The sequence below is a fragment of the Delphinapterus leucas genome, chromosome 10 (assembly GCF_059928025.1).
Source record: "Delphinapterus leucas isolate spDelLeu-1000000601 "Yukka" chromosome 10, BTC_Dleu_Yukka2, whole genome shotgun sequence".
NCBI classification, from domain to species: Eukaryota; Metazoa; Chordata; class Mammalia; order Artiodactyla; family Monodontidae; genus Delphinapterus; species Delphinapterus leucas.
The window spans coordinates 28,944,219-28,967,539 of record NC_143138.1 but is presented as its reverse complement, the minus strand read 5'-3'; the positions used below and the strand labels follow the sequence as shown (position 1 = coordinate 28,967,539).

The window sequence follows — 23,321 nt, the reverse complement described above, 5'->3', positions numbered from 1 at the left end:
TTTAAACTCAAAGATAATTTGGAAGCCTTCCTGTAAGTGCCCGTGGATTGTCATCTCAGCAGAAGACTCAGTGGAGCTGTGAAAGTCCCTCTTAGTCTTGACTCCCACCAGGAAGGCTTTGAGCCAAGATCAGTGAGTTTTGTCTGCTTCCCGGTCACAGTTTGCCCCATGAGCCTAAGTGGATCGGAGTGAGTTCATCTCCATTAGAGCATAAGGAAATTTACGTTTGCTGAGGACTAAGTGGTTGTTTAGTTGGCTAAGTATTGTAGTAGCTATGTGCTGTCGTCACCTTCAGCTGGATCCAACTTTGTTGTATATTGCAGGTGAAGAGCCTCGTGTGTGAAAATGAAGTCCCAGGCAATCACGATTTACTGTTTAATGTTATTTCTGGCCCCAGAATGTTCTCATCCTAGATCCAAGACCCACATAAAAGTAAGTTTGATCCATTCTTAGGTGCTCCCATTAGAAACCAGTCAGTTCTTTGAGATGACTAGAGTTATGATAAATAACATGTCATTTAAAAGAAATTTTCGGATGACTACGACTTTACCCTTACTGATGGCAGATTTCTAAAGAAAGGAATAAAGAAAAGACAGTACAGTATTGTTGCGACGGGGTGCAACAGTATTACAGGAAAAGCCACGGGGCGTGTAGACAGGCAGCTGAGCAATTTAGGTTCAAAGCTTAACTTTGCTTGTTAGTTGCACAAGTTGCTTCATTTCTCTGAGTCCTTAATTTCCTTACCTATAACATGAAGAGTGTTTTTTTTTTTTCTTTTAGATCTTTACCGTCTTTCACAGCTACAAAGAGTTTCCGATTCTATTATTGCAACCTAGCACTCATTCCCAGTACCTGCTCACTTCTTCCTCTCTGAGGATACACGGTATCGGGTGGACCACATTAGTTTCATTCCACAGTTTCAGTTAATGCAGGCAGAGAACAGCTTAGTGCTGTAATTGTCATCACTGTGTTCTCCAAGGATACTTCAACTCTCCAAAAGTTGCATCCAATGCACTGGCCTTCAGAGCTCAGTGAGCACTGTCAAGTATCTAACCTTCATCGGGGGACAGCATGTTCTCGGTCGGTGTTCACATGCCTGTGTCCTTCAGCAGTTCCTGCCACATCAGCTTCATCCTTCTTCCTAGTGTTCAACATTTTCTTTTCATATCCACATGGAGCCTCTAAGTTGAGACGAGAGACGAGAGCCCACAGTAAAGAAGACGTCTGGGAATTTATGGTTTACAGGATGGAGATAAACTCCAAGGTCCTGCAGGAAAACCCAAGACTGAAAGGATGCAAGGTGTGTGGCTATAGAATAGTTTTCTTCCATTTGAAGACTGGGCAGAATAAAGGAAGGGCGTGGATATTGCAAGCCTGTCCCCAGACCACAAGCTTTCACATAGAATAACAATCTTTAATAAATTCTTTTTTTTTTTGCGGTACACGGGCCTCTCACTGTTGTGGCCTCTCCCGTTGCGGAGCACAGGCTCCGGAGGCGCAGGCTCAGCGGCCATGGCTCATGGGTCCAGCTGCTCCGCGGCATGTGGGATCTTCCCGGACCGGGACACGAACCCATGTCCCCTGCATCGGCAGGCGGACTCTAAACCACTGCGCCACCAGGGAAGCCCACTATAGCATTTCTTGATTAGTCACTAAGGAGAGGTAGTTCAGATGATTTAGTAAAGCTGATCTTTCCATTAAGGTTCTAATTTGACCTGTTTTGGGAAGCTTATTAGACTAAGCCAGGTGGAGGAGGCCCTGCATCCTGGGGATACTGCCTAACCATTCTAGAGAAGAGAGGCGTGGCTGAAGTCTTCGCTCTAGCTAGCTGGGCATACCTGGTTGGCTGTACGAAAAGTTGGTGACAGCCAGTAGAAGCCAAGGTCAGGCATTACACCACTTACTAGAATCAGGGGGGTGCTCGAAGTTTGACCAGTATCAGGAGGAAGTGGAGGAAGGAATGGAAACACACTACAACTCTCCCCAAAGAAATCCTCACCGCCTATCTCTTCAACTTTCAGCTTCTACTTTTGAACCTGGGAAGTGGGGGACGGATGACGATTGCATTCTTTCAGCATATCCTCCACGGGTGGCCCTGGCCCTGTTGAATTTTCTCAGTAATTGGGGTCCTCCGCTTTTTACATCTGCACCCAGAAGGAATGAGAAGGTCTCAGAAGCAGCAGCTGGCACCATGTTGGGGGTGCAACAAACTCAGAGGACAGGACTGGAAACTCGTGATCAGTGATCCTCCCAAGTCCAGAATGGAGAGCTCGCAGCACCGGGAAGGTCTTTCAGCAGAAAGCAGGGCTCCAACCACACGGTCGAGAGCAGAATTACAGCTCAAGGACACAAGTGTCTGGGAAGTACAAGGCCGGGTCACGGCCCAGGCTAGGGGTCAACCACAGAGCACAGGCAGTATTTCAGACCTTAAACCAGAACACAAAATCTTAGACTGGCGGGGTCTGGGGAGGCAGGCCGAATTCCAAGAGCCAGAAAGGGGGCAGGAGACCAGAATTGGACTTGCCCAGATTTGGGGCCCTTGTGGTTGGAAACTCCACATGTTCCAGTGACCTCAGGTCAGATTATTCTTAGGAACAAGGTCGGGACAGGTGTACAGGGAGGTCCCGGAACCATGGGAGGACAGCAGAGGTGTGAAAACCGGGCAGTTTTCTCCATGTATAGATCCTAACTGGGGGTTCCCATCCTGGGAAGCAGGGGAGGGAGGGGAACAGCATTCTTAATACGAGGCCACGGCTGCACAGCGCCCTCTGTTGTTCATATGAAGGGCAGACCTTTATATGACCCAGCAGAGCTTGTGTTACCCAGTGTGATTTCAGGGTCACCAGGACGGCTTCTCCATTTCTCTGAAATCTCTTCCACTTATTTGTTCATGCCTAAAATTCACTTAAAAGAACTCCTCATTCCACAATGAGAAATGGGACAGATAGAATAGATACCCGGAGAGAAGCAACACGGTTTTCCTAGTAAAGCTGCAAACTCAGAGCCGCTGAGTCATTCTAGAGACCAAGCTTAGAGGAGGGGGAGAGAGGGCATTGCAAGTTTAGGCTTGAGGGAGCAGCATGGAGAAGGCAAAGTGCACAGAAAAATTAAGCTGGGGGAATAGCCTTCATGCTGTGTGACCTTGAAGAAATTGCCAATGCCTCTGTGCCTCCATTTCCTCATCTGTAAAATGGGGCTAATAATAGTACATACCTCCCAGGGTGGTCTCAGGATTCAATGAGCCAACACATTCAAAACTGATAGACTGGTGCCTGGTTCAAATTAAGTTATTGGTACATGCCAGCTATTATTCTGACTGTTAACCAGGGCTTCATCCATTTTGCCTATGCTGCCCCATTCCTCGTGAATATCCTGTGTCCTGGCCGGAGAGTTGAGCTCCTGGAGAAGGAGGCTGGAAGGCAGGCTGGAATGTGGAGGGACAGTCATGCTTCTATGGAAGACTTTCTCTTCTTGCCAGGAGTGACACCTAAACTCTCAGTGTGAGAAGGTTTGCTGAGAAAAAATTGAAGAGAACATTTGGTGACTGGGCTTGAAGGAGGTAGATCTATGGACTCTTTGATCTACTCATGACCTGCAAAAGCCTGGCTTCTTGGTCAAAGTTGGCAAGAGTAAGACTCAGTCCCCTTTCACCCCCTAGGACCTGCTCTGTGGCTCCTTGGCTTAGCCACCCATTGGCTTTTGACTCTGCAGCAAGCGGGGTGGTGGTGTGGACTGGAAAAGTGGAGTCAAGGACCTAGGGCTTTCACTAGACTGAAGAGGAAGAGTTAGAGGAGGCCTTCCAATGTCCTTCTAGGGGTTTGGCCTTGTCCCAAGATAGGAAAAGGGACAGGGTTTCAGAGCAAGGGATCTGCTTCAGGAATGAAAGTTAAAACTGGATCTGGAAACTGGTGCAAGAGAGCAAAGAACTCTATCTGGATAACAAGAATTTTCACAGTAATGAATTACGGAGAAGATACATTCTGTTCTTGAACTACTTTACTCACTTAATTCCATGATCCAACCTAAGCTTCATGGAGGATTAGTGGTTAGGGCCGTCTGTATGCTGAAAGTAATAAGATTGTACAAAGGGTTCTATGGGGAGAGACATTCCTATACTGATATTACTATTCAAAAGATACAGGCAGGACTTCCCTGGTGGCATAGTGGTTAAGAATCCACCTGCCAATGCCGGGTACACGGGTTTGAGCCCTTGTCCGGGGAAGATCCCACGTGCCGCGGAGCAACTAAGCCCGTGAGCCACAACTACTGAAGCTGCGTGCCTAGAGCCCATGCTCCACAACAAGAGAAGCCACCGCAATGAGAAGCCCCTGCACCATAACGAAGAGTAGCCCCCGCTCGCCACAACTAGAGAAAGCCTACGCGCAGTAACGAAGACCCAATGTAGCCAAAAATAAATAAATAAATTTAAAAAGATACAGGCAGGCGCTAAAAGCTGGAAAAGACAAGGAAACGAATTCTCCCTTAGAGCTTCCAGGAGGAATGTAGCCCTGCTGATGCTCTGATTTGAATGTAGTGAGACCCACTTTGGACCTCTCTGACAGGCAGAACTGTAAGATAATACATTGTATTGTTTTAAGCCAATGAATTTATGGTAATTTGTTACAGCACTGATAGGAAGCTAATAGAGTAGCTGTAGCTACATAATCATAGATAATTCACAAGCAAATTAGTTTAAAACTTGGCAAACCGACAGTGAAAATGATTGATTTGTATAAATTAAACACTTCAGTGCCACCTGGTGGCTGAAATCTTACAGCGAATGACTTGAAATGACATAAACCTCTAGCTAGTCCCCCAAAAGAGAAGTACTATCCTCCAAACATGGCATGAGGCTAATTGTGATCAAATGATTAAGCAAAGGTTGAAATTGTTCATAGGGATTACCAAATAATACAGTGGAAAAAGCACTCCACGAATAAACACTCAGGAATACAGCATTTTATTACACGGACCTATGATAGAAAACAGGTAACCAGTAAGACCTGCCTAGGAATCATTAGCCAGGGGTGGTGCAACAGGTGGCTGGGGGAACCTTCACTCCATTCAAGCCTTACCCCGTCAAATTTATCGGACCTCTATTCTCCCGATGTTAGCTATGGACAAGTAACCTTTCCCAGCCTCATATTAAGTATAGTAGCATTGCTTTAACCAGATAGCACTGCTAGACCTCTTCTACAGAGAAAATCTGAAACTGTCTGGACATACATGATCTAGTCAAAAGTGCAAGGTACCTCACACCCATTAGGATGGCTGCTATCAAAAGAAAACAGAATGTAACAAATGTTGCTGGGCATGTGGAGAAGCTGGAACCCCGTGCACTGTTGCTGGAATTGTAAAATGGTGCAATGGCTATGGAAAACAGTATGGAGGTTCATCAAAAATTAAAAATAAAAGTTCCATATGAACAGCAATCCCTCTTCTGGGTATATATCCTAAAGAATTGAAAACAGGATCTCAGAGAGATATTCGTACACCCATGTTTATAACAGCAGTATTCACAGTAGCCAAGAGATGGAAACAACCCAGATATCCATTGATGGATAAATGCGTAAGCAAAATGTGATGGATACACACGAAGGAATACTATACAGCCTTGAAATGGAAGGAAATCCTGTCACATGTGAAAACATGGATGAATCTTGAGGACATTATGCTAAATGAAGTAAATCAGTTGCAAAACTCGAACACTGTATGATTCCACTTATATGAGGTATTTAAAGTAGTAAAATTCATAGAAATAGAAAGTAGAGAGATGGCTCTCAGGGGCTGGGGGAGGGGAAAGAGGAGTTGTTATTTAATGGGCATAGAGGTTCAGTTGCAAGATGAAAACATTGTTGTTTCACAACAATGTAAATATGCTTAACCTTACTGAACTGTATACTTAAAAAGGTTAAGATGATACATTTTATGCTATGTGGGTTTTACTACAATAAAAAAAATCGGCAAGGTAATGAAGCATGCACAGTATAGAAAAAAGGATGGCAAGTCCACCCCCCACAGTTCATGTAGTTCTCTGGCTGAGGCTCCACAGGAGTCCCTGGACACTGGAGGGGCAGGCTGGGTGCTATGGCATTTGAACACGGGCCACATCTCAGATAGTGGGCCCTGTTCAGATGGTCCCAAGAGCTGCCTCCCTCTTGCTGTTGTTATATGACTGAACTACAAAAGCACAGCTTCAACCTTCTCATCCTCTAACCTGATTTTCTGCTGGTCATTGAGGAAGTCCAATTCTCTCATCAGCCACGGGTCAATTCCTCTTGGCATAAAAATGTGACCACATTGTGCTCAGATTTTTCCGTCCATATTTCCGTCCATATTATTTGTAACTTTAAAATACCTCTGAGTCTAGAGGCTCAACTTAATCTCATTACCTATCTCAAGGGAACTTGACAGGGGCCTGAGCTAACTTAATTCTCTTAGGCCTTTCACCAGCCTACAACCTTTCTTACGTTAACTCTCCAGAAACATAGCAAGTAGAGGTAAAGAACATGTGTATAAAATAAGACAACACAGATCTGAATTCTGGTTCCCTGCTGTGTGACCTTGGGCACCTCAGTTAAAGAACTACCTAATCGGTTCTTCTGATTTGGTTCTTGTCCCATTTCAGTCCAATTGTCAACAAAGTAACCTGAGTAAGGTAATGAAATTCATCAGTGTTTTGCTTTATGTTTTTGTTTTTGAAGTTTTGTGTAAAGAAATTCTTTTGTACCCCTGGTCACAAAGATACTCCCTTACATTCAGGTATTTATTCAGTTTGTAGAAATGATTCTCAACTGGTTGGTAACTTTGCCTCTGAGGGACATTTGCAATGGCTTAGAGACATTTTGATTGTCGCGACTTGCAGGAATGGGTTTCTTCTGGCATCTAGTGAGTGGCACAGGACAGCCCCCAGAACAAAGAATAATCTGGCCCCAAATGTCAAGAGTACTAATGTTGAGAAACCCTGATCTATAACCCATTCTTGGACACTGTGATATTAGGCAGGCATCCAGTTTTATGAGTTTTTGCCCATAGCAATCTAATTTTTCCAATACTTATTCTTCAATGTCCATGTACCCTCTAATTAATAAAATTAACGATAACTGCTAACACTTACTTAGAGCTTAATACATACCAGGATCTTATAAGCGCTGACATAAATATGAATGTCTTCATACAGTCTCTCCCAAATCATAGAGATCAACAAGGAGACCAAATGCAATCACCCCTAGCTAACAATTATATTTAGAGACAGTACTGCAAACCTCAGTTTACCTATCAGGAAGGAAATATTCATTCAAGACTATCAAAATGTCCTCCAGAGCCTGCCTTAGGGTCAACAGTGAGGAGGGATTTGCACAGAAGACAGAGGAGGGCAGTGGGATCCCAGTAGCCAAAGGGCACAGATCACGTCAACTAGGACTTAACCCCAAAAGGAAGGGAATCAGCCTGAAGCCCTGTGAAACAGAGAACTGGTCCTTTGGGTATCAGTCAAGGGAAGGGCCTATGAGGTGTGCTGGAGCAGAGGCAACAGTCTTGGGAAAGCCCTGGTTCTGAGGAGAGAGAGATCTGTAGAGGGAGAAGAGTCTCTTGGAGGTCTGAAAGTAAAGGAAAAGAGGAATCAGTTGAACAAAAGTCCCTACTGAAACAAGTGAGCATAACAGAGTCAGAAGGAGATAAAAAGGTGTGGTTAACTTTTAAAATGGCACTTCACTGAAGCAGTAGAAGATAGCTCTGTTCAAGGCTCCCTTACATGAAAGAATTTTTAAAAATTAAGAAAAAAATTTTTAAACTATATAAAGATATGGGCTAAAGATATAAAAATGCTCACAGATAAAAACGTTTACAGTCCTTAAACATATGAAAAATAGGCTTACTGTCACTCATAATAAGGGAAATGAAAATTAAAAACCACACTAAGAAACCATTTCCCAACTCTTAGATTGGCAAAAATACAAATGTTTGACAACACATGATTTTGGAGAGGCTGTGAAGAAATAGGCACTAGTGTATATTGCTGGTTGCAGTGAAAAGTAGTGTGATCTCTATGGAGGGGATTTGGCACTATTTAACAAAAGGACACATGCTTTTACTATTTTCCCTGTAGGGGAATATTTCTAGGAATCTAGTGTGATAAAGCACCTCCCTAAATATTAGACGCCATATTCATACTCATTGAAGCTCTATTCTTATTAGCAAAGTTTGGAATCCACCCAAATGTTGACTATTTAAGAACTGGTTGAATTAGTTATGGAACATCCTCACCATGGAGTCCTGTGCAGGGGTAACAAGGAACAAGAATGTAAGCTGTTAAGTAAAAAAAAAAAAAAAAGCCAGGGGTAGAGTTTGTGTATAGTAAGGAATCTATCGCATAAACAAGAAAGAAAAATTAGACATATATGTATTTGTTAAAAACATATATACACAAGAAGCAGAAAGTAGGAAATATGCTCACTGGTAGCCGGAGGGCAGGGTAGGGATGAAAGATGGGCTGGACTTGAGAGGCACGGATGTCAGTTATCTGTGGCTACTATAACGAGTTGCCACAAATTTAGTGGCTTAAAACAACAGAATTTTATATATTGTACTTCTGGAGGTCAGAGGTCTCAAATGAATGCCACGGAGCTAAAGTCAAATGTCAGCGGGACGGGGTCCCTTTTTGGAAGCCTAGGGAAGAATACATTTCCTTACCTTTTCTACCTTCCTCAAGATGCCCGCATTCTTTTTTTGTTTTTGTTTTTGTTTTCTTTGCGGTACGTGGGCCTCTCACTGCTGTGGCCTCTCCCGCCGCGGAGCACAGGCCCCGGACGCGCAGGCCCAGCGGCCATGGCCCAGGGGCCCAGCCGCTTCGCGGCATGTGGGATCCTCCCGGACTGGGGCACGAACCCATGTCCCCTGCATCGGCAGGCAGACTCCCAACCACTGCGCCACCAGGGAAGCCCTTTTCTTTTTTTATTAATTTTTATTTTTCTTTTTTTTTTAACATCTTTATTGGGGTATAATTGCTTTACAATGGTGTGTTAGTTTCTGCTTTATAACAAAGTGAATCATTTATATTCTTAAGCACTCTTCTCTTTGCCTCCGAAGATGGGAATAGGTAGGTAGAAGGCTAAGGGAGGTATGTTCTTAAACCAAGTGTGTCCGTTCTTCCTTACTCCACTGGGGGCTAGGCATTACCCCAAGGGTGTGGGTTCCATCTGGACCCCTTACTGATGTCCTGGAAGATTTCTGGAGAAGCAGGTGTGATGTCAATTGCACCTCTCTTCACCTGTAATGATGAGGGCTGAAGACATCCCCTTGTTTCTACAACAGTAAAGCATGAAGTTCAAAATGCAGAGGGCAAACCTAACTGATTGTATTTGCCAAAGTACTAAAGTTTACACTACTGTCATAGGGATGCATTCAGTGGCACTGAGAATAGAATCCCGAGTTCTTTCTTCTCAGTTGATACTGGGTGTTTACTACGGCCTAGCTCTGTTCAGGGGCTACAGGACATGCAACAAAGGAATGAAACACAGTCTGCCCTTGAAGCTGACTCAATGAGAAAACCGTGGAAAATATCATTATACATAAAGCCAGCGCTGTCCTGAGGGATACAGGCTTTGATGGAGATTGTTGAAATTTATCTTCTGTTATTCTTCTTGAGTTTGACTTTCATAAAGTATCAGCAAATCAAAAGCCAAAAACAGAGATTGATTTCTGTTGCCTTGTATCGTTTTCCTATAGGCATTTTGGATTTTAAAATGTATTATTACTGTTTTTTTGCAGATTATATATACATGGCAGTCAGAAATGCAATGGCCAATGATGGAAGTTCTTTCCGGCAGTCTTAAGATTAAGATATTGAGAATTTAGTGTCTGTATTTTATATTTCCATTTTTATAGATAATCACAAATAGCTAAAAAGTGATAGATTAGGGATTTATATTGATTGATTTCAAAACCCATATGACCTATTTGGTTTCTTCTGTGATTTTTTTCTTTTTTCATCTAGGTCTTGCCCTGTACCACCATCTCTCTGGATTCCAATTATACTGCTGAATCACTCTCAAAAATAGGGACTCATGTGAGTGGGTCATCTGGAAATGTTTGTCCTATTTTAAGAACAAATTAAAAGTTGCCTCAGTCGGTGGTGTCTTGACTCTTTAACTTAGATGAGAGAAAATATTAATAGGAATCAACCCTGCTTATTTAACAGGTCGGGTTGGTCTGTGGTGTCCACGGGGATGCTTGAGGAGAAGCCAATTAACATTGAGATGTGTGGAAACAGGATCAATAGTTTTCAGTAACGGAGGAAGATTACCAGAAGTCAAGCAAGTCTTTATCAGGGGCTGTGCAGCCCTGTGCCCAGGCCTGTCAAGCACTTGGCAGGCGATTGAGAAAGTCTAATTGTGGCTGATGATCAGTCATTTTACACTATTGTCTCACCTCCATTCTCCATGTTTCATTTTAGGAACAGCATAACTTGTCCAGCCAGAAATTGCCTAATTTAAACCCTGACTCTTACCTGTATGAATCAAAATGACTCAGAAAGTGCAAATAAAATATTCATTTTATTTCTCTCATAGCTTCTCTTCTCAGAACTGAGTCCATGTGTACAGAAGAAACACAAGTACTAGAGAATTGAATTTGGGTGGTCGGGGGAAGAAGAAAAGTCTCACAGGACAATAAATCGGAACCTACATTTTTTCCCTGACAAGAGGATACAGGGTGGGCAGTTTTACAATTTATGATCAAAGTTTTAATTATACAAAAAATAGAGTACTAATTCTTTAAAAGGAGAATTGCTGCCTTTTTAATATAATTAAAACATTGATAATAAACAAAAATAGAGGGTGTATGTGTGTGTATATATACATATGTCTACGTGTGTGTGTATCTTTTGCTCCTTTTATATTTATTTAATAATCACAGCCTAGACTCTAAAAAGAAGACTCCAGAACTCACAAAAGCATGGCATATTGCCCTACAAAGTGAGGAATATGTAGCACTGAGGAGTTAGACGATTCACAAGGTATCACTTATTCCAGCATCCAACAAATATTGATGGTTACGACAATAGCCCCGAATCACCTAGAATATAGTAGCTAACATTCCTTATTTTTGTACAGTACTTTCCAGTTTTGAAGATGCTTTAACTTATATATCTCATTTGACCCTCACAAATACCTTGTGTACAGCCAGAGTATAAATCTTTATTTCCAGTTTACAGGTAAAAGGATCAGAAATACAAAAAGCTCCAGCGATGTGCCTAATGTCAAATTATCTTACAAATCATGCATATTGACTTCTAATCTAATGATGGGTAGAACTATATAATACATGATCCACAAATTTCCACCATAAAAAATGAAGATCTCTGAAATAGCGAGGATATAAAATGAATGGCTTCAATTACTCAGAAACATTACATATGTGAAACATATCATTTCCCCTGATTGATTAGGTATCACTATATTTTGAAAATATGTTGTAATTCCTAATGTGCAGACGATTATTCCTTGATTCCTTTTATTTCATTTTATCTTATTAGTAAAGTTAGGTTGTTTATTTGAGATCTTCCTTTTTTTTTTTTGAGATCTTTTTTCTTAATGTAGGCATTTGTCACTTTAAACTTTTCACTTAGAACTACTTTTGCTGTATCGCATAAGTTTTGGTATGTTTTGTTTCCATTTTCATTTGTCTCAAGATGTTTTTTGATTTCTCTCTCTTTTTTTTTTCTTGCGTTATGCGGGCCTCTCACTGTTGTGGCCTCTCCCATTGCGGAGCACAGGCTCCGGACGCGCAGGCTCAGCGGCCATAGCTCACGGGCCTAGCCGCTCCGCGGCATGTGGGGTCTTCCCGGACCGGGGCACAAACCCGTGTCCCCTGCATCGGCAGGCGGACTCTCAACCACTGCGCCACCAGGGAAGCTCCCTGATTTCTCTTTTGATTTATTCTTTGGCCCATTGGTTGTTCAGGAGCATGTTATTTAATCTCCACATATTTGGGAATTTTCCAGTTTTCTTCTTGTGATTGCCTTCTTTATCTTTTTACCATTGTGATCAGAAAAGATGCTTCATATGATTCCAGTCTTCTTAAACTTACTAATACTTGTTTTGTAGACTAATATTTGACCTATCCTGGAGAATGCTCCACATGTGCTTGAGAAGAATGTATATTCTGCTGCAGTTGATGGGATGTTCTGTGTATATCTATGAAAGCAATCTGATCTAACATACAGTTTAAGTCCAATTTTTTTTTAACAATTTTTCTGTCTAGATGGTCTAACCATTGTTGAAAGTGGGTGCTAACGTCCTCTACTATTATTGTATTGCTGTCTATTTCTCCCTTCAGATCTGTTAATATTTGCTTTATATATTGAGGTGCTCCAATGTTGGGTGCATAAAGTTTTACAATTGTTATATCCTGTTGATGAATTGACCGCTTATCATTATACAATGACCTCCTTTGTCTCCTGTTACAGTTTTTGGCTTAAAGTCTATTTTGTCTGATATAAATATAGCTACCTCTGCTTTGTTTTGGTTTCCATTTGCATCCCTTCACTTTGAGCCTACATGTGTCCTTAAAACTGAAGCAAGTCTTTTGTAGCATATAATTGGGTCTTGTATATTATCCTCGTAGTCATTCTATCTTTTGATTGGGAAATTTTGTCCATTTAGCTTTAAAGTAATTATTGATAGATATGAATTCAGTATTGGCATTTTGTCAATTGCTTTCTAGCTGTTTTATATTGAATAATTCCTTTGTTCCTTTGCTCCTCTGTTGCTCTCTTCCTTTGTGATTCGATGATTTTCTGTAGTTACGTGCTTAGATTCCTTTCTCTTTCTCTTTCATGTACTTGCTACAGGTTTTGCTTTGTGGTCACCATGAGACTTACATAAAACACCTTATAATTATAATAGTTTATTTTAAGCTGATAACAACTTAACACTGAATGCACACAAATGCTCTACGCTTTTATACTCTCCTTCCCACATTTTGTTTTTGATGTCACAATTTAAATCTTTTAATATTGCATTGTCATTAACAAATTAGTGTAGTTATAGTTAATTTTAGTACTTATTTCTTTTAACTTTTATACTAGAGTTATAAGTATAATGTACCACCACTGCAATATTAGATGTTCTAAATTTGACTATATATTTGTCTCTACTAGTGAGTTTTATACTTTCATAGGTTTTCATGTTATTAATAAGCATCGTCTTGTTTCAGTTTGAAGAAGTCCCTTTAACATTTCTTGTATGGCATGTCTAATGGTAATAAACTCATTCAGCTTTTGTTTTTCTGGAAAATTCTTTTTATCTTCTTCAATTCTGAAGGACATCTTTGGTCAGGTAGATTATTCTTGGTTGGCAGGTTTTTCCTTTTTAGCACTTTTAGTATATCATCCCACTCCTTTCTGTTCTGCAAAATTTCTGCTAAAAAATCTGATGATAGTCTTACAGAGGTTCCCTTGTAACAAATTGTTTTTCTCTTGCTGCTTTTAAGATCTCTCTTTGTCTTTAACTTTTGACAAATTAATTATAATGTGCCTTGGTCTTTATATTAATTTTATTTGGTATTCCTTGTGCTTCTGGGAGTTCCTTTCAGGGAGTAACTGGGAGATGGGCATTTATGCCTGCTGCTTGCTTGCTGGACCCAGGTGTATAGCCACAGGGGGTGCTTCTGCTCCTGTTTAAAAACTGCTTCTTTGTTTGTTATGGTCTTGTGGGACTCATGAATGGAAGCCTTATTGGCTGTTAGAGCTGGGTGATTTGATGATCTGTCCTGGGGCAGCAGCATAAAAGTTGGGGTGCTAGATGTGTAGACAAGCTCCTTCTAGGGAGATACTGGCAACTTGGGTTTATTGTTGGAGCAAGCAGGAGGGAGAGTGATGGAAGTGCCCAATGGCTCCCCTGGGCTCCAGGGAGGATCACAGCCAGCCCTTCAATGTATGCTAATTAAAAGTCGGGACTCTCAGTCAGCAGCATGTAAAGTGTGCAATTAAGCCCCTTTCAGGGAAAAACTGAGAGATCTGTGTTTTTGCCTGTTCCCATTACGCTGAGCCCCAGGGGCATAGCCTCTGCAAGCGCTTGTAGGAGCACCAATTAAGAACTGCTTCTATGTTTACTTACTATGTTTGCTTACTATGTTTCAGTCCTGTGGGACTTGTGAATACCAGCCCCATTGGCTATCAGGGCCAGGCAGTCCCGAGACCCATCCATCAGGCAGCAGCTGCAGAAGCTGGGGTATCAAGCGTGTGTACTCTCCTTCCAGAGAGATGTTGGGAACCTGGTTTTATTGTTGCAGTGAACCCCTTTGATTCCTTTTAGAGTGACTGTTTCCTCCTATATGTTAGAGGGTCCCTTTCTCATTAGTAATCTGTTTCCATATCGAATTGTGGTGTGGGTTAACAACATAGTGTAATTTTTTTTTTTTTTTTACTCATTGTAAAGGTAATACACGCTCATTATGGAAAATCTGGGAAACATACAAAGATATGAATTTGAAAAGTTAAATTACTCATCTAGAGAATAATCATTCTCTAAGTTTTATTTTATTTTCTATTGATTGTCATTTTACTCCAATAGAGACATTTTAAAAACAATGCAGTGAGGATGTATTGCACATGTAAGTTGTGTATTATTACTATGTTTCTCATTATTCCATAATGATTTTCCTATGTCATTAACATTTCTTCAAATATATTTTAAATTGCTGTGTAATGTTTCATAGATAATTCACATGCTACATAATTTATGTAACCACACCCTTATCATTGGACATTTATGCTATTTCAAATTTTGTTTTTGTAATTATGAATAATACCAGGATGAACATTGTCTCAATTTGTGGTTATTTCTTTGGAATAGAGTCTTAGAAGAGGTACCACTGGATCAAATTATGCGAATGTTTTCAGTCTGTTGACATATATTGCCAATTGCTTTCCAAAGAATTTAACTACCAGCTGTGTAGAATGCTGCATCACCCAATGTGAGATTATTTGAGTGGAATTAGTGTTGAAAGATATATTGCTGCTGTAACAATGCCACAAACTTAGTGGTTTAGAAGAACACAAATGTATTATCTTAGAGTTTGGATGGCAGAAGTCCTAAAATCAAGGTGTTAGCAGGGATGCATTCCTTCTGGATGCTCTACAGGAGGATTGTGTCCTTGCGTTTTCCAGCATCTAGAGGCTGCCTGCATTCCTTAGCTGGTGGTCCTTTCCTCCATCTTCAAAGCCAGGAGTGAAGAATCTTCACATTTTCTTCTCTTTGATCTCTGCTTCTATCAGCATATCTTCTCTGTCTATGATCCTCCTACCTCCCTCTATAAGAAGCCTTGTGATTACATTGGTTCTTCCTGGATAATCCAGGATCCTCTTTCCAGCTCAAGATCCTTAACTTAATGACACCTGCAAAATGTCTTTTGCCATGTAAGGTAATATATTCACAGGTTCTTGGCATTAGGACATGGGCATCTTTGAGAAGCCATTATTCAGTCTAACACAAAAGGTAAAACAAAGTTTGACTTACTATTCCCACATGCAGTTTGCAGAACTGCTCATTACTATACTGGTCTTCGTGTCCTGATAGTTCAGGGAACTTTTCATCAGGATTTTTGCATGGTTGAAGAAATAAAACATAAAGGAATGTATTTAAGTCCCTAATGAGGAAACTGAGATTCAGTGAGGTCATGAAACATCTCCAAAGTCAAATGGCTAGAAGGTGAAAGATCTACATTACCTTTTTTGGTTGTTTATTTCTTTTTGGTTATATTATCTTCAGTTAAAAAAACTAAAGATGTGTGTATCAAATCATCATGTTGTACATCTTAAACTTACACAACATTATATATAGTTGTATCTCAATAAAGGTGAAAAAACCCTAACAATATCAATACCAAAATGTATAGCAAGTTTCTGGCTTTAAAAAGTTAGTTGCCAATTCTATAATATCATTACTGTTATAAAAGTGGCCTATTTTCATGTCAGCAATATTGGCACAGTACAGAAACAATTGTGGGAGGGTGTCCAGGCATGCTGCTTCTCTGTAGAAGGGTGTCAGTGGCACCATCGGTGGCTGCCAGAGTTGATATACATTTTGGCCCATTTATCTTTAGAAATCATATACCTTTCAGGATTTTTATACATTTAAACTTCAAGAAGAAATATGTGTAAGTTAGAGGAAAGCAGATTTTAGTGGACCTCATGTGTCAGGAACAAGAGAGTGTTTTATAAATCCTTTCCATGGCATTAGCTACTTCTTGGAAGGTGTAAGTCCATCTAAGTACATAAACCATGGAGCATCCTTTGGAAAACCTTATAGAGGCCTTATAAGGACAATCAATTCACTCCTATTCCTTCAAAATATTTTTTTCCTTCAAAGTATTAAAGACAAAAATTAATAGTTGGCCATGACTTTAGTAAGCATGTTTCAGAGAAAAAAAACATGAATAATTATCTTTAGCATTTTGGACCAGATGAAATTATTGTTTTATATCTTCTGGGTCTGTGATTTGGTATAACTATGCATCTTTGTATTAAGCTGTTCTTGCTAATATTAATTCATACTATTTATATTGATTTTGGTATTTTACTTTGTGTAAGGATTTATATTACACTTTAGAAAAACATCCAGCTAGGGTTCAGTATATATGTCTGGAGCACCAAAAGGCAACTTCTGATCTCCTCCCAAGTATGAGAGTTTTTAGCCAGGTTACTAACTATGAAGATGATAACCAAAGATTTAAGAGAAGTGTTGCTGCCTTTCAATGAATGAGCATATGTTGGAGCATCTCGTCAATTTACTTGACACTGTTATCAATACTTTTATGTGCTTGGCTTTCTTCAGGGAGCAGTCCACTTTGACTTGTTTGCCTTCATAGCAAGTTTTATGGAAATCCAAGAAGGCAAGGATGAGAGTATTGACACTATGATAAAGAGGATCTGGTATCTGCTGATTCAGGAACGCAAGATTACTGTTCTAACCGTAGACTCACAAATGCCTTTGAAGAGAGGTTAAAAGTTGGCTTTTGAATCTTAGTCAATTTTGAGGCCATAAAGAAAGACACAGCACACTGCAAAAAGATGTCCTTGCTTCTATACTCTGCCTGGAATCACGAGAAGAGGAGTCTACAAACGTCTTGGCTGCAGAATAGACAGTAATTAGTGAAACTGTGTACGTGTCACTAGCAGAGAGATGTTCAGAATTGCCCTTTAGACCTTTTTATCATGCCAGGCAGCACTGATCTTGCCACCTTATAAATAGAAACACTATTATTATTTATCACTTTCTAGATGGTGTTGTGCAAGTCAGGGATGTCTAAAAATTATTCAGGCACTCATATGACATTCCCTTATTCTTTATTAGAATACTAATTTCCAGTCATTATCTTCTGATTCAAAGTCAACAACAATGAGTCTTGTCTCCACTTTGATTTTTTTTTTTCTGTTATTTCACTGGAAATCTGGTTCAGTTGATCTTGTGACGTGCTGTAAGCATACCTTCGTTCTACTTTTTGTTAACTCTGCTACATAAGGTGTCCAATCTCACCAGTCTACATGTGATGACTGCTTATTCAGTGAGCTCCAGCCTGACTCTCCCCTCCTTACCTAATGCTCAGACCCCAAGAGCAGTGAAGAATGAATAAGGGATGCATAGAGCCCAGAGGTCATAGCGCTGGTACCCTCCCAGTACAGGAGGCCAGTGGCCAAGACGGTACTCTTCATGGCTTTCAACTAAGCCTCTTACATTTGTGAATAAAAATGAATGAATGAATTCAAGAGGAGGCGTCAACCATTATGGTGAAGATCACCATATTCATTAACTTGTACTGTAAATTACAAGTTAAGAAGAGAGAAAATGAAGAGTTTAGTGAGAAGCAGCATTAATAAGTTATGTTACAGGATCTTGACAATCACGTAGGCAAATTTAATAATTTGACCTATTTATTTTGAATTTTTTCTTCACCAATGATCATGCTATTTCACAAAGAATTTGAGGTAGCTTAAAGGAAGAAGACAACAAAATAAAAATATAAATTAAAAAATAAGGCTAGGTAAAATATTGATAAAAAAACAAGGCCAGACAGAGGAGAATTTAGAAAATAGAGCAATCTGTGATCTTCATCACTCTGAAGTTACAGGGAGAGAAGAAAAGTGTTCTTTGGTTGTTGCTTCAAAGTCTCTTCCAATGCGTAAATGGGAGCCGGGTGGTCTGGGGAAGTTTACTGTAATTCACTTTACTCTCTGTAGTAAGCCAATTTAATCTTTGCTCTTTAAATAAATATAGCTTTTTGATGGCTCCTTGCTTATTATCCTTTTAACTTATAATATTGAACTTCCTGATTACTGCAAGGGTTATTATTTTTAGCGTCCAATTAAAAGTCTAGGCTACTAGGGACTTTGTAGAGTGCAGCTCTTCTAAATCAGCCAACTGGTGGACAATATTCACACATTCTTGGTCTTTGTGAAACAAGTACTGAACGTGCAAATATAAAGGAAAGTGTCACTTTCTAAAATGGCTTGTTTCCTATCCTATTTCTGCATGTAATGAACCCAAATGAACCAGCATGGTTCATTTTTATTTTTCTAAAAGTAGCTCCTATTTTATTTTCTAAAAAAGAAATAAAGAAATAAAAAAGGAAGAAAAAGAAAATCCCTTTCAACTCTCCACCAATTGGCTCAGAAATTAAAGAAAATATATTTTATCAATTTATGAATCATAAGAGTTACTTTATTAATGGATTTCTTATAAAGCAAATCCCATTATTAGATTCCAGTGGTAAAAATTCTGTTTTTTTGTGAGTAAATACTGAATGATGATTTCAGAAATCCCACCTGTGTAAATTAGCAATTAAGTTGAGCCTTAAAAAAATCTAATTGTAAAGTTCAAATTATAGTGCTATTCATCATGGTATAGGTCTTTCAATTCTTTACATTTTTTTTTTTTTTTGTATTTCAGAAATACCATTAGGTAAGATCTCACTCTTCCAAGATAATAAAAAGCATATTTAAAAAATGTTAAAATATAGTATTTAACAATTTTACTGAAAATAGTGTCTAAAATACCCTCTAAGTTCCTTTTGCATATGTTTATTGTTAAAATACATACCTTTTACATGTATGTGGGTATGTATATTGTTTTGAGTTCTATGTTTTTATGCAACATTTATTTCTCACATGTAGCTTTTGTTCTTCATACTTTCCATCTTAATGACTGCATAATATGTACATGTGGGATATTTTTGTTTCTTTGAGTATTATATTAACATTGGATATTTGTATTTCTCCTGTCTGTTTTCACTATTATAAATGTATGGCAAATGTACTCATAAGCTTTAGAACATTCTTTTGATAATTTAAATTCTTTGAAAATTATTGATACTATCTTTAGGGCCCAGCATGTGATCAATTTTGGTAAATATTCCATGAAATATGTGTGCTCCACAGTTGTTAAATGCAGCATTCTATACATGTTAATTAGAACGTTGATCATTCTGGCTGTTCAAATTATCTTCAGTATCAGCATAGCCCAATAGAAATATAGTGCTATCCACATATGTAATTCTCATTTTAAGTTTTCTAGCAGTCTCATTACCAAGTAAAAGAATAGATGATATTTATTTTAGTCATATATTACTTCAATGTGTAATTAGCATACAATTATTAATGAGTTTTTAAAATTTAGCCTTTAACATATGATGTCTGTTTTATACTTATAGCACATCTCAATGCAAGTGCTCTATTTGATCCCTACTTAAATTTCATAAAATTTACTACTGAAAAAGTAAACACAGACTCACATATCCAGATTGTTCCAACTAAATTTGAAAGTTTTCAATACTTAGATCAAGCGCCAAAAAATCATTTTCCTTTAATATTTATATTCACATTGACAAAATTGTTTTATCTGTTTTAGAATACTTTAACTTTTGAAGCAAAAGCATATAATTTTCAAAAATATGTCTTTCAAGTTTAATAAATTGACTAATTTTTGTGCCAACTCAGTACTATTAACAATCAATTTCAAAGGCATATTGTTGAGGTTGAAAAGCAATTTTAAATTTATCAATGTTAAGAAAGCATTGTTCAAATTTTCCTGTAGTGTTTGCAGCCAATTCATATAATACTGTCAATTACAATTAAAATTTTTTTATGTTGATTCATGTTAGAAAAATGTGTAAAAATAAGTATTACAAAACTTGTAAGTTTTGATGTTAACATGTTATCTTACCTGTCTAGCTAGGTTACAATAAGCTTTTTCTTTCCTTGGAACTTGAAAATTTAGCTTGTTCATATGCAGTGTGATACCAGTGAGGAAACATAAATCAAACTCCTCAGGTTTTTCTTTGATTATTGGATATTAGAAAGGCATTTCTTTTGTTTCAAGAAAGTCTTGAATTGGAGTTAACAATACAATAAATACTTGTAAGAATCTTCCACAATTCAGCCAATGAACATTGGCAAAGAACACAAGATAATTAAACTCACTGTTTATTATTTCTTTCAGGAAGTCCATGAATTGGTGATGAATTCTAGCATTTGCACATATATATATATTTTATACATATAACAATTTTAATAACTGTATGCATGACACTTTTCACAGAGACTCTTTCTGAAAGGTGAGCAAAAATATTTTCAATATGTATCACACACTGGAATGAAGTAATGAGGAAAGCATGAGTATCTTGTTTAAAGTCCAATAAACATGGATTTTGATCTAAATCAACCAGAGCACCATCTGCTGTGGCAAAAAAACTAATTTTTTCATATCTGGTAGAAATTTTTCTGTGACAGATATAAAAGATTTGAGAATATCTATGCCATCAGTTCAAATTTTTAGGCTGTGAATATCCAATATTTTTAGGTAATTGGTAAGTCTTTTGAGACAATACATACCCAAAATATTAATTGGGCAGAGTCTGTTATACTGTGCGACTCAACTAAAGCTAAAGAGAAGTATTGCATTTCCATGATGTTGGTGTACCATTGTTTAACAAATAATTCACCTCCTGTTGAATTTATGTTACCCCTTTTTTTGGTAGGGTACTGAGCTTGCAAAACAATGATTTAAAAAAGATCTTTATAGTTTAGAATAACAACTAGAAACAAAGAAAATTTAGTAAGGATATATTATAGTCTTTTTAATAATTTATATTTTAGTTTCAAAAGAATAAAAAATGCCAATAAGATGCCAGGAGAGCTGACATTAAAAAAGGCTCAGGAACTTAATTTAACTTGACTATCATTAAAATGACAGTTGTGACCTGTGATACTGTGATTTATACTAAGAAATATGTATTTGGTCTTTTTCCCCATTTCTGGTACAGTACTCCTAAAACCCTTGGAATTTCCCAAGTGGTAAGAGCAATAAAAGTGCCTTTTGTTATGTTAATGAGTGACTTTGGGAAAACACCCAAGGATGGGGACTGGTTGCAAGTGGAGCCAACCTGTGACTAGATGGTTGGTCCTTTCAGTCCCACTCCCCAACCTCTGGGTAGGGGAGATGGGCTAGAGGTTGAATCACTTGCCAGTGGCCAATGATTCAATCAATCATGCTTGTGTAATGAAGCCTCCATAAAAATCCCCCAAAAGGACAGGGTTTGGAGAGCTTCAGTTTGGTGACCACGTGGAGATTTGGGGAGAGTGGCAAGCTTGCCCTATGCATCTCTTCCACTTCCGTGGTTTAGTAAGTAAAATGTTCCTCTGAGCTCTGAGTGTTGCTCTAACAAATTAATCCAACCTGAAAAGGGGGTCATTGGAACCTCAATTTATAGGCAGTTGGTCAGAAGTACAGGTAACAACCTGGGCTTGCAGTTGGCATTCTGAACTGGAGGGGGTCCAGAGCCTGCAGTTTGTAGCTTATTGATCAGAAACAGATAACAGCCTGGGCTTGTAGCTGGCTGGTGTTTGAAGCGGTGGGTGGAGGATAAACAGTCTTATCCTTGACCTGTGCAATCCGATGCCGTCTCCAGATGGATAGTGTCTTCCAAAACAACATGTTGAGGGCGTAATAAACATTTTGGAATGTTTACAATGAGGCAGGCTAGGTGAAGGTGTGAGGTGTACAAGGATGATGAACAAAACACAGTCTCTGTATTTAAGAATTACACAGAGGGGATCGGCAAGGGCACAGGGGATTAACTAAGGTACGATGAGATGTGTGCTATAATAGTCAGTATAATAGTGGTCAGTATAAGGAAATGTGGGAAGTGAAGTGACTGAGGAATAAGTGGTTCTCTGTATTGGAGTGTGATGGTGAGAATGGAATGATACACACAGGTGACATTTAGCTGATCTTGGAGGACAGAGGATAGGTGTTCCAGACAGCAGGGCAGCATATGAAGAGGCAGAGAAAAACCATCTCTTTGACAAAAGTCATCTTCTAGCTCGACAACAAGCCATGACAGTTACAAGTCTATGAAGACTTGAAAGCAGATAAATATAGTTCAAAAGTCTTTTTAATAAAGTGCTTGCAATCAAAGAAGCTTTCTTCCTTTAGTTAGCCAGAAAATTCTTAATAACTTTGTCAAGAAGTGTGTGTTACAGGCCGTATCTCATTTATTTTTCACAACAATTCTTTAACATAGGCATTATATTTGTATCTCCATTTTGCTTCTGGAAAAATGAGATTTAGAGAGTTTCAGTGGCTTAAGATGGCTTGGCCACACCTGGTGCTTGAACCCACGTGTCTGTCTGTAAGAACATTCTCTCAACTGCTATTTGGTGTCTAACCATTGAGTTTGGGAGCTTTCCCCTGTACTCTTAGACTTATTTTTAGCCTACTGACATGGGTGGGTGGATGCATGTATATACTGCAGTTGTTTATTATTGCCTGACCACGTGGGTCACATTGCTCATTTTGTGCACATCTTTTGGACTCATGACCCCTCATTCCTCTCCTAAGTTCTGACAGCAAACCTTTCTTGCACTGTTGTCAACACTTTGCCTGTTTTCACTCATTTAATCTTTAGTAACTTGCCCAAAGGCGTACAACTAGTAAGTAGTGGAGCTGGGGTTTGAACCCAGGAAGTAGAACTCCAGAAGCTATGCTCATAATTACTATAGTACACTTAATTTCAATCTTAATTACCCTTCAACTTCCCACACTTGAGACAGACTGTCTCTGTCTCAGGCTGAGCTCCCAAGCTCCATATGCACCTAACTTATGGCACTGGAATTTTCTACCTTTTTGTGCATGACTGCACTGCACATCTTAATTTTTCTACTCCTACCAGAAGAAAAGCCCAGAGTTACGTAAGCGTCTATGACCAACATCATCATAAACCACGTCTCCTCTCCCTTCAATGTTTGTCACCTGGAAAAAGCTTAA

The 23,321-nt window shown here is 39.1% G+C and overlaps 1 protein-coding gene across 1 annotated transcript in view; it reads left to right on the top strand.

Annotated features, from left to right (window-relative positions):
* Positions 1 to 341: 341 nt before the first annotated feature.
* Positions 342 to 23,321, top strand: part of OPN5 (opsin 5) — an 82,111-nt gene continuing 59,131 nt past the window's right edge. The window contains exons 1-3 of the mRNA XM_089918637.1: positions 342 to 432; positions 781 to 1,300; positions 9,995 to 10,066. Of these exons, the coding sequence (XP_089774763.1) occupies positions 1,010 to 1,300; positions 9,995 to 10,066 (363 nt within the window). The 5' untranslated portion in view covers positions 342 to 432; positions 781 to 1,009. The remainder of the gene's footprint in view (positions 433 to 780; positions 1,301 to 9,994; positions 10,067 to 23,321) is intronic.